The sequence below is a fragment of the Diabrotica virgifera genome, chromosome 7, assembly GCF_917563875.1.
Source record: "Diabrotica virgifera virgifera chromosome 7, PGI_DIABVI_V3a".
Taxonomy (NCBI): domain Eukaryota; kingdom Metazoa; phylum Arthropoda; class Insecta; order Coleoptera; family Chrysomelidae; genus Diabrotica; species Diabrotica virgifera.
The window spans coordinates 20,838,236-20,852,762 of record NC_065449.1 but is presented as its reverse complement, the minus strand read 5'-3'; the positions used below and the strand labels follow the sequence as shown (position 1 = coordinate 20,852,762).

Sequence of the window (14,527 nt, the reverse complement as noted above, 5' to 3'; positions counted from 1 at the left end):
CTGCTAAAAGGATTGGCCTACTTATAGCTGGAGATTCCCAAAGAAGAAGCTATTTCCACAGACTTTGAATATACATAGAAGATATTGACGCCAAAGACACTTACCCCAGTGACGAAGCTTCTTCTTTACTTCAATAGAAGTAAAGCAAATCAGCAAGCTACTTGTTAATGCGAGAAAAGGTATCAGATTGGAAAGTGCACCCAATCAACTCATGAATCGGTGATTAAGGCCTAGGTGTCTCCTTGCTTGCGATTCTACTTGTTTATAAGAACAAAAACGATAGCCCTCATTGAGAAAAACTTCGACCTCCAACGCGGTTCCGTCATCACAAACCAGTCTGCTGAAGTATACATGTCAACAATATCAAAACGTGCCAATGTCTATCAAAATTGAAGATAGCGAGATTTCCACCCGTTACCCAAGTTACATAATATGCCCCAGAAATACTCATGTACAAAAAAACAAACAGCAATTCCAGGATTTCAAACCTCAATCTAGTCCAAAAATCCCAGTCGAATTTATTATAGTCTGTTCGCTAAACTCAGACGCAACTGGCTAGATATTTTAGTCCGTCATTTTGCCAATTTTAGTAAAATTGACAAAAAATAATTACTAAATAGTTAATAATCACAACATAGTTAGTAATTTTGCCAATTTTTGCAAAATTGGCAAAAAACAAAAAAATTACCGACTAAAATATCTAGCCAGTTGCGTCTGAGTTTAGCGAACCGACTATATAAGTAGATCTCAAACCCCAGTGCCACCAAAAAGATCCACAAAAACCGCATACTCCAAAATAAAAAAAACTACCTGAAATCAAGATCAAAGCCAACAACGTTCCACCTCTAGACACAGGACTAGAAATATACAGCCCAGACCCCCTCTACCCAAGCAAAAGCTCAATTTGCTCCATGAAAATATAGTCTTTTACCTCATTCCTGGAAGTAAACATTGATTGCCCGTTGTGGCATGAAACTGAACTCCATCTTTTTAAACACTTCTTTCTTTCCTTTCCACTACAGCAAATTCTACAAATTATATAATCAAACAAACTTCTCTCATGCAACTTGAAATCTCCTAGACGTCTTTCTCTAACATCTGGCGGTAAATTTAAACGCTTACAATACCATCAATATTCGAGAATTCTAACACCATTGGATATGAAAAGATTTCAGATGAAATCTCTTCTCATATATGAAAAAAAGAATATATGGCCAAATAAGCAGACATAAACAAATGTGAAATGGAAAACGTTAATAAATGGATGAAAAAAATAAAAGTGGAGTGGAATAACCATATAGGCAAAATAATGATGGGGACAGAATAGTAAAAAATGAGAGATTATTCTCCAGGGGGAAGGCGATCAGTAGGTAGATCACAGACAAGCAGGAATGACAAGGAGGCATTTGCTAAAAACGAGCAAACTATTAGCTCATAATCAAGATAAAGAAGTTTACTCTAAACTATATATGAAGGTAGAAACTTCTCTTTTTGATAACTCAAGCATCAGTATTAAACATCGTTTTCAAACTGCACCAGAAAAATACTGTATTTGTCTAGCTATAATGTGTAGATATATTAAGCTATTCAGAAAAGAGATATAGCAAATAGAATTGTGGAAAAACATAAATAAACGAAAAATCATTAATACTGTACAAAAAAAACCACCGTGAGGATATATTAAAAACTTTGTTATAGTTTTTTGTCAAAAAACCTGTACAAAACTCTCAAAATTTAAAATTATCAAATTTTTGTAAATATTTCTCTAACAAAAACTCGATTATATAAAATAAGTTAAAAGTGAACTTACTCTTTCCAGTAATCCAAATCAACAAATCCACTAACTCTTGAATCTTCGTGTCTTCTCTTAGGCATACCTTTGTACCTCCTGCTGCTTTTCATCACAACGTCTTCAGAATCGCTGAGACCGGGACTGCCTGTCCTACTCGATTCGTTGCTGGGGCCATCTTCACATAAGTAGTCTACTTCTTGGAGATCCTGCTCATCATTACCTTCAAAAAATTATACACCATATTGTATTGCATTATGTAAACATAGAATACAATAAAATACATACTTAAATAAAAGCACAGTGAATAAAGTACAGTGCGCCCAGAATAGCAATAGACATGAGCTGCGTACAAATCAGAGGAGGATGCAGCATTAGTTTGTCGATTAAATTACAGGGTTGCCACGGTTCAGTTATATTTTCTGCTTCAATTTCGCGGCCCTTTGCAATATTTTTGATGATACACACAGAAACTCCTGAAAATGCAACCCAAAAATCTCAGATTATTTTTATTCTTTTTACTAGATTATTTATCAAAGTCATACTAGACACTGTTAATCCATTTTTAGATCAAATGAACAAATATAAGATTCAAAATTATGTACTATTATTAAAAATTGAGATTTTACACAAAATTAGTCAACGTCTCAAATCACTTCTACAGTGAAACTGTGCACATAAATAGCTAAGCGGTTTTCGATCAACTAAGTGTTCTGTCTATTCCTATTTTGGTTCAACTATATATGGTGTTCTGGAAAAATGTAAGTTCAACCACCTACCTTCACTTTTGTCACTCAATACTGGGCTATCCTCGCGATGAAACTGTTTTTTCTTGATCTTGTCAGCTTTTTCTTCCAACAATTTACGATTTTTCACTTTAAATTTGGTCATTGACTTGATGCCTGGACCAGCTCTGGCATCCACCACCTAATGGGACGGAAATTATCATAAATCGTGTACACGAGATGTTTTGTGTTTTTCGTAAATAATACTTACATGTTGCCAATTTCTATCAGATCCAGCCGGCAATTTTTTCCACCTTTTCACAAGCAAGACGCATGCATTACAGATTTCACCTTGTCTCGGAGTTTGTAGCTTGAAACATTCCAGAAAATCCTCTTCGTATTTCTTACTATCAGTAAATCGGGAACTGAAAAGAAACAGATAATAGAATAATAGATTACTTATGCTAAATTGGGATAGTTGTAATTGCTTCTGGGTAAAAAACTTCTGTTGTAATTGGTATAAGTATTTAATTAAAACTCCAAATGGATTAGAATATTTGTTCAGAACAAACGTTTTCAGACTTATCAGTCCATATTCAGTAAACCTTGGAGTACTTGCGCTAATAACCGCAAAACCAAACAGTGGTCGAGTTGAAATTGTCGTTTACATGTTAAAAAATATTAAATTAGCTGACTATATATTTTGAAGTAGATGACAATAGAAAACTATCAGGGAACGCTTCTTCCCTACTCGAAATAGCAAATTACATCTTTATTGGACTGCTATTTCCTGCCAACTAATAATTACTTATAATCTTTTTACCATTGACTGTAATTTAATCCAAATCAAGCATTTTTATACAACAAAAATGGGCCATATTATAGTAGATGAATTCCTTACCTGCTAGATTTGGCTTTGCAGATACAACATCCAGTTGTTGATCTATACACTTTTGGTCTGTGGAACGAAAACATCTTCAACTGCTACAATTCTGGAAAGAAAATACTTTGTAAATTGAGCTTAAAAAAAAAGAATGTGTGTGTACTTTGTACGCACGTAAGAAGTTATACTTCTATTATAATATAATTTCAACGAAATTAATATACCTACTTAAAAGTTACAATACAAAAAATTAACAATAATTACCAAAAATGAACCAAAACTTAACAATGCCAAATATTAAAAAAAAAAAAAGAAAAAAATATGAATCGTCCGGGATTTGAACCCGCAATCTCGCGATTTTTTGATCTCTGGTCCAATGCTCTACCAACAAGGCCATTAAGCCGCATGCTAGTTACCTTTCAGATATACATAATTATACATCACGGTGACAAGTGAAATATAAAAATAGATGTTTTATTATTTTACGCCCAAGGAAGACAAATCCAAAGACACAAAACTATAATAAAAAACCTTTTAAACCACCTTTTTCAAATTGCGCAAGTTGTATTATTAATATTAATGTTAATAAATGAAATATAAATATTTTGGCGTTTCACAATTTGACAATTCACTTTTAACTGCAGTGCCTTAAAAATTTTAAAGCACTAGTGCCTTAAAGGAGAATTTTTAACGCTCCTATGGAGTCCTAAAAATTGCATTCTTAACACGTTTGTAGAAAAATATATTTAAAAACACTAATATATTTTTTACACACCTTTTCTGGACTGATACATACATAAATTAAAACATTTTGAAGTATAACTTCAAAAATATAATATGAAAACTATTTAAAAAGGCAGTATAACTATTAACTAACCTTTGTTGTTTCTCTTCCCACAAATTTTAAAACGCAACAACCATACATAACCAAACCGTCAACCGTCCAAACCACAGCTGCGCTACAGCTGCCATATTGGATAATTTTTGACATGTCATTTGAACATCCAATCAGAACAAAGTTATAATGCGCATGCGCCGGGATCGTAGGTTTTAACATATAAAAATTCACCCTCATATCGCGCGTAAAGAAGTATAACTTCAAAAACAAAGTATCATAATAAATAAAAATTGGCAGGTATCAGTATATATTATGTGAAACAATTTTCAAAACCTTGAAGAACAAGACAAAAATGATACAATGACTAAACTGTAGACACTTATTTTATTGTATAGATGTAAAAGTTGGATAATGACGCAAAGAAATAACTTATACAGTATAGCGTCGATAATCCGAACTAATTGGTACAGGGGTAGTTCGGATTATCAAATTGTTTGGATTATCGAACATATGTTCAAAATATACATACAAAGCTCATAAACATTGTACATATTATGTACATACGTTTTACTTACAAGGAATAAAACACCTGCATAATAAACAAATATGTATTTATATGTATAACAAGTATGTATTTCTGCATAAACAAAACAAAAATCCGCGGTCATATTTTGCCCATATTGTGATATTAAATCCAAAAATTCGGTCCGTGATCATATTTTTTAATTTTATAATTTTTTTTGCGTTCGGATTAGCGATCGTTCGGATTACCAGGGTTCGGATTATCGACGCTCTACTGTAATTCAAGCTAGCAAGATGATATTCATCAGAGAACTGAAAGATATTATAAGATTTGATCAACAGAAAAATTAAGACACAAGACAAGAACTAAAAATAAAAGAAAGAAAAATAAAAGCAAACCATATGAATATACTCATATATGCCATATGAATATTTATACACAACCAAACTTATATGCAATCTCCATGTGTTTGAAACCTGCAGCTTTTGGAAGCTATAGGTGTAACTATTTCAGTTGAAACGATAAAAAGAAGAGTAGGTGTGCCCAAGGACTATATACTCTGGGCTAATTAGCAAAATACAAGGAAAAGTTATTTACCAGCATTTTTATTGCTGGAATCGAATCTTATTATTGTATGTATTAATAACATAGGTATGCAAAGTCCGCAGATAGTGTGCTACTTTTTTTAAAAACAAAATGGCGCCCGAAAATCGTGTTTTTTTTCAATTTTTGCTCTATAACTCCAAAGATTTTCATTTTACACCAAAAACACCCAAATAAAAATTCACCGCAATTAAATTCTGGATAGAGACGTGTTTTTCCCGATTCACTTCGACGAAAACTTTCCCCGGAAAAAGCGGGTTTTTCTAACAAAATCTTTAATTTTCAACTAAAATTTTAGATATAATTAAAATATATTATTTTAATGTTTTAACATTTTTTTTCTTTAACTTTGAACCTTGTTAGGGGTGAAATTTCTTCTATCTCCCAATAGATCCCCACTGGTTTCGTATGTTTCATTTAATTGAACATAGTTTTTAATGAAATTTCTTTTGAAAATATTACTTTAATTCTTAATAATTACATCCTTTTTAATTATCATTTGATCTGTAATTCTTAATGGCCCTACTAATTTTAAAGATGGATGTTAATCAATACTAAGTCATATTGTAATAACATGAATAAATACTGTTATTCTTATTGAATATTTGCTTCAGAATCGTAATCAATTGTAATTAGTAGACCTGTTATCTATAACAAACAAAATTGATAATTTATTGTCAATGCATTTTTGTACAAGATAGTGATTTAATTTTGATAACTTTCTAGTTATGTTTACTAAGAATACATTGTATCATCAATGCAATTATAGTAATGCATTAGTTGTTGCATTGATTGTTAATCAATAAGAAAAATATATTTCTCCGCAAATTAAACAAACATGTCGTATATTAGATAAAGATTGATAACATTGTTAAAAGGGAATTGAAAACCTAGGTCTGATAAATATACATATATTATTGCACAAAAAATGTCAAAAATCAATCATCTTGGTCTAGAAAAATTGTTTTTTTTTAATGAGTGATTCCCAAATATATTTGGTTAAGGCAAGGTTTAAAGAAAGAATATCTATCTATTTTTCTATTAATAACAAACGTTTGTTATAAAAAAAGACAGCAAATACAAAATAAGTGATTGATGTGATCGTTCATGGGTAATCTTTCATTTTTCCGACTGTACTTAAGAATTAAAAGATTCAGACATAGCACATGTATAGAGAGGAAATAGAAGATAAAATAAGGACAGAAATCGTAGTAGAAGATAATAACCAGTTATGGATAAACATACGGGATGTTGTATTGCAGAAATCGGTTGAAACATTGGGTCAGAGCAGGGCTGAAATAAGAAACCAGTGATGTGATAGTAAGTGTGAGATGGCAACAAACAGAAAAAACTCTCAAAGCACATGGAGAAAAAAAGAATAGAGAGGACCTTAGAAGAGAGAAAAAGCATATCCATCAACTTCAGAAGAGGGAATATCAATAGAAAATGTTAAATGAGATATAATATTAAATTTATGCTTCTATTTCCCAGTGTTTGTACCATTGGAATAATGACATTCCTAAAATATTTTTTCTAAGTCTAGGTTAAGCAACAATGATTTGCAATGCATTTATTTCCATATACTAAAGATAGAAAAAATAAAAAAAGTTGAACTAGAAATATTACCATTGACGAAAAATAAGTAGAATTATACTATATAGTAGTAGAACTATATTCTATGTAGAGGTTACTTAACTTGCATTCATTATGTTATTCTTCAGGCAAGGACAATACAAACTGTCTTAACTCAGCCAGGATAAAAACCTAGCATAGAGCAAAAGCTTTATCTTAGTGTTCACTATGAATAGTGACTGTGAAAGTACAGAATATGAGTATGAATGAACCATGTCAGAGTTTTCAACAAATGGTGTCAGAAAAGTTACTACAGTGATAACTGGCTTGTGACAGCCAAGGGTTCATAGCAACATTGCTTTTTGATCCTTCAATGTTGGATCTTTTTCATTGTGAAGAAAAATTCGCCAAGCGTTGTATCGTGTGCTCATAGAGTGTGAATGTGAGCTGGGATAAGACTGTCCTAAGACAGGTTAGTTTCATACGACTAATAATTTGTGTAATACATGTTGCATGACTAATACATGTGTAAAACTGCAAGAAAGCAGCAACATTGTTTTTCAAAATTACAAAAATAAGAACATTTCGAAGACAATTTAAAGGCATTAAAGAAATCGCTACTGATTTTAAAACTGTTGTTAACATTACACATGCAGTATTTAAAGACATTGATTAACATAATGCAATAATTAACACAACACAATAAAGTATTCAGGTGTAAATAAATTGCCAGTTTATCTGTGAATATGAATTTTAAAATGTCTGAATAATATTAATATTTACAAAACAAAAAAGCATAAAAAGAGTGTTGAGGTCAATATGTATTGGATAAATTGTCACACATGCATTAAATTTATCAGATCGTTTTGTAATTACTTACTATACAGTAAATATTATGATTTTTTAAGAAAAATTATTAGTATTTTTATGAACGCATTCATTTAGTGTTATTTCTAAACACCATTACACTTATTAAAACATTTAATTGTGAAATAAAACTCACTTTATTAAAACATTAAACTTCAAACATATTAAAGTTCATTCATAATAACAATGAAATATAAAACACTCTCACATGTCTCTCCCAAGTTATCCTTCCTCTATTGCTCTTGTTGCTGCCACAATTCTTAGTATCATTTTGGCTAATTTGTGCTACAATTGTGTTCTAACTCTTATACCATGACATTCATTATCATTTATCTCATTCTATCTTGAATAGTCGAAGCATCTGAAATAGTTAACTTATTCTCCTGTTGTATCACCCCATAGTGACTTATTTTCTTATTATCATTATTGATCCTGTTCTGCTCTTATTCATAGCCTCTGCTTATTTCCTTGATTCCTTTACCATCCTTTTCTGCTTTCAAATTACTGTCAATCACAAGTTTTACTAAGTCTTCTTTTCTGTATCATTTTTTGTTATAGTAATCATATTCGGCTAATTTTTGGCTAATTTGTTCTACATGGGTATCAATTCATAGCGATTTATGTTTTTTTACCTTTGAACTTTGAGCATTTCCCTTTGAGTATTTAAGGTTGTGGTGCTTTTACAAGAAGTAAAGGAGTGATCACAAGTTAAACCATCGTTATAATTTTATCTCATTTGAGTGACACGAATTCTATCAGTTTCAGATATTCCATTAACAGTTGACAGTATTTTTATCATCATTCAATCTTCGTTTGTCCATGGCTGGACATAGATCCAACTCATAATTTTCCATCTATTTCGATGTTATGCCTCTCGCATCCAATTCCTATGACAACATTTTAGATCATCAGTCCAACGTGTTGATGGACATCCTCTGCTTTGGTAGGCATCATCTCTTGGCCTCCATTCCATTATCTGCTTTGTCCATCTGTTATCTGTCATTCAAGCCATGTGACCTGCCCAGTTCCATTTCAGTATTGCTATTCTCTCTACTGCATCAGCCACTTCTGATCTTTGTATGCATCTGACAGTCTAGTAGTGAAAAGCGTAGGATTTTTATACCTGTACAAAATTCACCACATGTATGTTATGTTAAACCCCCGACAATTGTGCAGCTTTAATCTTGTTTTCCCACAGAAAATTGGCCAATGATAACACCAACCAAAACAACATTGCATATCTCAACATATTATGCATGAGCAAATTTGCTAGACGGTAATACCAGTATCGCTCAGACATTAGTATTAAATGCACAATAGAGGCAAGAAAAATATTTAATGTATACAAACAAAAAACATGTAAAACCTTTATATAAATTTATTTTGAACTAATTTAACATCTTAGTACAAAAGTCTAAGTACATCATCTAAGAACAAAAAGTGGCTCAAAAATGGAGAAAAAAAATGAAGATACATTTGCTAGTTTTCAAAACAGTTTATTGGGACTGTGCAAGTTCGGCAAAGCGACACCTGGTTTCTATGCTCAGCAACATTTTTCTCACTTTTAATTATATTGGCCATTTATATTAGTCTTGGTTACTGGATAATTGTCAAGGCCATAGTCCAAAAAAATAATAAGAAGAAAAAATAAGATTCAGGTTATGTTATTAAAATGCAGTACTAAGCAAAATACAATTAATTAAATTTACCTTTATATAATAATTGCATATCATATCAATATTGTGGAGCAATATATAATTTTTCTTCTTCAATGACAGTAGGTGTGAAATATACGTCATTTGATAATTTCAATTGACAATATGAATTATTTAAGAAAGTTGTAATATTTCTCTGCTATTTGCGCACAATCGTTTCTTGTATTCCCTCCAAGTACTTGCACACCGCGAATAGGCACATCTTGGACATCACAGTACCATAATACTTCAAATAAAAACAAAAGAAAATTGAATCACCCTGTATACAGAAATATATAAAATTGTGCAAAGTCTTCACTGCCTCTTTAAATACAGGAAGAGATTCCCAAGAAAATTTGCGTGAATTTCAGAGTTGAACATGCAGTAAACATGTTGCCTTGTCCTACTTATAAAAAGTCTTGAGTGTGAAGTCAAAATACCTATCATACTGGCTTCAAACCAACAAATAAATAAAAAATTTCAAAGTCAGAAATGTTTTTCAATGGCACGAAAAACTTTAAAGGGCAATAACCCATTTGAAGATTGATGACACAAACAATCCACGCAAGGGCGCATACCCTATTTTACAAAATGTCCCGCTTTCCACACATTTCCTTTTTATATTTCAAACGCCACATTGTAAAAGAAATTGTAAACAACTGCCAACATCTGCCTGCCTTTATTTATTTATAAGATAAAATAGGCAAATTGATAAGGCTTCCAGAAGATAACGATCAAATAATTACTACAAAAGTTCCCCTCTATCTAGGGGCAAAGAGTAGCTAAAAATCAGGAAGTAAAGATACATTAATTTGCCAGTTTTCAAAACAGTTTTTATGTACATCTTGGACATCACAGTGTCATAAAGAAATTTGAATCACCCTGTATACAAAAATATATAAATTTGTGCACAGTCTTCATGGCCTCTTTAAATACAGGAAGAAAATACAAGAAAATTCGCGTGAATTTCAGTGTTGAACATGCAGTAAACAATATGTCATGTTGCCTTGTCCTACTTATTGGGACCGTGCAAGTTCGGCAAAGCGACCCCTATTTCTACGCTCTATACTAAAATTCGCACTTTTAATTATATTGGCCAATTATATTAGTCCTGGTTACTGGATAATTGTCAAGGCCATAGTCCAAAAAAATAATAAGAAGAAAAAATAAGATTCAGGTTATGTTATGAAAATGTCAACAATTGTATGTAGTAAATAAAATTAGTTATTAAAATGCAGTACTGCAAGCAAAATAAAATTAATTAAATTTACCTTTATATAATAATTGCATATCATATCAATATTGTGGAGCAATATATAATTTTTCTGCTTCATTGACAGAAGGTATGAAATATACGTCAATTTGACAATTTCAATTGACAATATGAATTATTTAAGATAGTTGCAATATTTCTCCGCGACTCGCGCAGGGTCGTTTCTCGTTTCCCCTTCCAAGTACTTGCACACCGCGAATAACAAGTCTTGAGTGTGCAGTCAAAATACCTAGCATACTGGCTTCAAACAAACAAATAAATAAAAAATGCCAAAGTTAGATGTTTTTCAATGGCGAGAAAAGATTTAAAGGACAATAACCCGTATAAAGATCGATGACACAAACAATCCATGCAAGGGTGCATACCCTATTTTACAAAAGGTTCGTTCCAAGATGACACATTTGTACTATCCCTTGAACCGTCACAAAATCGATTGGACTGTTTTAATGCGCAGAATCGCCCTTGAACGGTTTTCTTTCGATCCCAAACTGATTACTGGTACGTAACCCTCTTGGAACGTATTTGTGTACCATTTCAAGCTTGAGTTGCGCCTAAGGCATTTTCAGTACGAGTACCACAGTACCACTATAAATAGTAGTTTGCTAGATGGTTAGAAATTAATATTTCTAACATGTTCATTAAACATCACTTCAACTTCAAAATCTTCCTCAGAATCGATATCTGACATAAAATCGATGTCTTCTATGAAAAAAAAATTAATTATCCATATTTTTAAGATTAATGTAAAAAAAAAGAATTAATAATTATTTCAATGGAAATCAAGATTCACATTTACTAATAGCGTAAATTGTGGATTATTCTATTATTGAATCATCAACTGATCTCATAGCAGTGACCAGTAAAAATGAAAACAATCCTAACTGCTCAAGTCAGTACAAATAGTTTCTGCTTGAAGGCATGTATCAAAAGGACCGTTCAGTTACCGATTTCAAAACGGTACATGGATCGCTTGGAACAACAGTGTACAATACGAATCATCGTTCATGTTCGCTTGGAACACATTTTTTATAATGCGCATGACGAGGGCAGTATGAAGGACAGTTTTCATGTCACTTGGAAGGCGCCTAAAATGTGCCGCCATTCACAAATTTCCATTTTATGTTTCAAACACCTTATTGTAAAAGAAAATTGTAACTGCCAACATCTGCCTGCCTTTATTTATTTATAAGATAAAGTAGCCAAATTGATAAGGCTTCTAGACGATATCGATCAAATAAACAAAGATGTTGACATGGAACTACTTTTCAGTCAACACGTTGAAAAAGTACATTTTTGAAATGACGAATTAATAGAATACTTAGTCAAACAATGTAAGAACATACAAAAGTAATAAACGATTATTGACTCATTGAATCTTGAATGATTAAGAAGTTTTTAGAGCAATTAATGCTGTCTTACAACACCTTTATTGTGGATTACATACCGTCCTTCTAGATATCTTTCACTTCAAATAAGAAAAAGAAATACCATAGATATTTGATAATATTTCAGGGGTGTCCAGACCTCTGGATAACCCTCTAGCTACTTCAGTGATACAAACAAAAAAAAAATGTACAATCTTTATATAAACTTATTTTAAACTAATTTAACAACACCTTACTACAAAAGTTCCCCTCTATCTAGGGGCAAAGAGTACCTAAAAAATTAGGAAATAAAGATACATTTGCCAGTTTGTTTTCAGTAGTAATAACCCAAGGACATTGATAATTGTTCGAAAAATTTTTATAACAGATTTCGAAAGCTTGTTGCTTGGAAACAGACTGACGCCGTAGGCGGAGGTCTGTTGCCTGTAAGCAACAAGCTTGAGAAAGTTGTTAAAAATTTTTTGAGCATTTATCAATGTTCGAGGGTTATTCGGATAAAAAATTTTTTGCTGGTTATGAAAAAAAAAATACAGAGCAGAAACAATTTATTTAAATGTGCAATTAACAAAGGAACAATTAGAAAAATTTAATGAAGATCCAGACATGTTACAACCAAAGTATTAAAAGTATTACAACCAAATCGTGACATTTTGAAATATTGAATATTTGAAATGTCAAAATCGAAATGAAACGAAATGTAGGTATCCATAGCTACATGATTGAGTGAAAACAGCCCATGGGATCTGTTTTCAGTATAATGTTGGTTTTATTGGTTGTATTCAATCAGATGACCACAAATTAATTGATTTCATTGGATTTTTAATTGAGCAAAAAATTTTCAAAATAGTTTTTATGTACATCTTGGAAATCACAGTGTCATAAAGAAATTTGAATCACCCTGTATACAGAAATATATAAATTTGTGCAAAGTCTTCACGACCTCTTTAAATAGAGGAAGAAAATCCAAGAAAATTCTCGTGAATTTCAGTGTTGAACATGCAGTAAACAATACGTCATGTTGCCTTGTCCTACTTATAACAAGTCTTGACTGTGCAGTCAAAATACCTAGCATACTGGCTTCAAACAAACAAATAAATAAAAAATGCCAAAGTTAGAAATGTTTTTCAATGGCGCGAAAAACTTTAAAGGGCAATAACCCGTTTAAAGATCGATGACACAAACAATCCACGCAAGGGCGCATACCCTATTTTACAAAATGTCCCGCCATTCACAAATTTCCATTTTATGTTTCAAACGCCATATTGTAAAAGAAATTGTAAACAACTGCAAACGTTTGCTTGCCTTTATTTATTTATAAGATAAAGTAGCCAAACTGATAAGGCTTCCAGAAGATATCGATCAAATAAACAAAGATGTTGACATGGAACTACTTTTCGGTCAACAGGTTGAAAAAGTACTTTTTTAAAATGACGAATTAATGGAATACTTAGTCAAACAATGTAAGAACATACAAAAGTAATAAACGATTATTTATTCCTTGCATCTTGGATAATTAAGAAGTTTTTAGAGCAATTAATGTTGTCTTACAACACCTTTATTATGGATTTCTGATTAGCAATACACGCCGTCCTTCTAGATATCTTTCACTTCTGATAAGAAAAAGAAATATGTCCGCAATATTATCATCTTTCGTAATGCCAAAATGAGAATGAAAACACCACGATACGGTGGACACACAATTTTAACAAAACAACTTTCCAATAAATTTGAAAAATGTGTGTTGAACGTCACGTATTCAACAGCCATTTAAGCATTTTCATATTTAGTCAGTACAAAACAGCATTAGGGCTCGATTTTTCTGAAAATGATTGTTTAAACAATGAAAATTTCAAGTCTAATTACCGCTAGACAAAATATTAAATGAAAGTATTAGAAAGCGTTTACCGGTCGTGTGGTACTCAAAGAAAAATGGAGTTGCATGACGCCGATGAAATATAACTTGTTATATATTAAATAAAGGACGAATGTTAATGACAACCTTACCTTATGAATTTAACAAGAAAGTAGCACTATGATTCACTGAATTTAGCAAAAGGTTTTGTTATTAGAATCAAAAATATTTGCGAAATTCACAAAAATACAGACACACCAACACAACAGATGACGGCTGAAATTTTTGGTATCGATTGCGCATTGTCTCACGCAGATTCACGGCGCATGTTATTTAGAAGACGCTTGAAGGCGGTTTAAGTCCCTATATTTGTAATTTTGTTCGGGGATTCCAGCGAATTTTTAATAATATAGTATATAAAATCTTCATGATAACGTTCTAAATTACATATATTTTCTGAAATATACCACAATTAATTTAAAATTTTAGTTTTTAGTTCTTGAAATCCAAGAACATTTTGAAA

At 31.7% G+C, this 14,527-nt stretch overlaps 1 protein-coding gene across 1 annotated transcript in view; it reads right to left on the bottom strand.

Annotated features, from left to right (window-relative positions):
- The window catches only part of LOC114325981 (SIN3-HDAC complex-associated factor), a 39,313-nt gene extending 25,020 nt beyond the window's left edge, over window positions 1-14,293 (bottom strand). Inside the window, exons 1-5 of the mRNA XM_028274138.2 lie at window positions 14,157-14,293; window positions 3,416-3,506; window positions 2,786-2,939; window positions 2,569-2,716; window positions 1,811-2,012 (exon numbers count right to left, since the gene is read on the bottom strand). Of these exons, the coding sequence (XP_028129939.1) occupies window positions 1,811-2,012; window positions 2,569-2,716; window positions 2,786-2,939; window positions 3,416-3,489 (578 nt within the window). The 5' untranslated portion in view covers window positions 3,490-3,506; window positions 14,157-14,293. The remainder of the gene's footprint in view (window positions 1-1,810; window positions 2,013-2,568; window positions 2,717-2,785; window positions 2,940-3,415; window positions 3,507-14,156) is intronic.
- Between the last annotated feature and the right edge of the window lie 234 nt (window positions 14,294-14,527).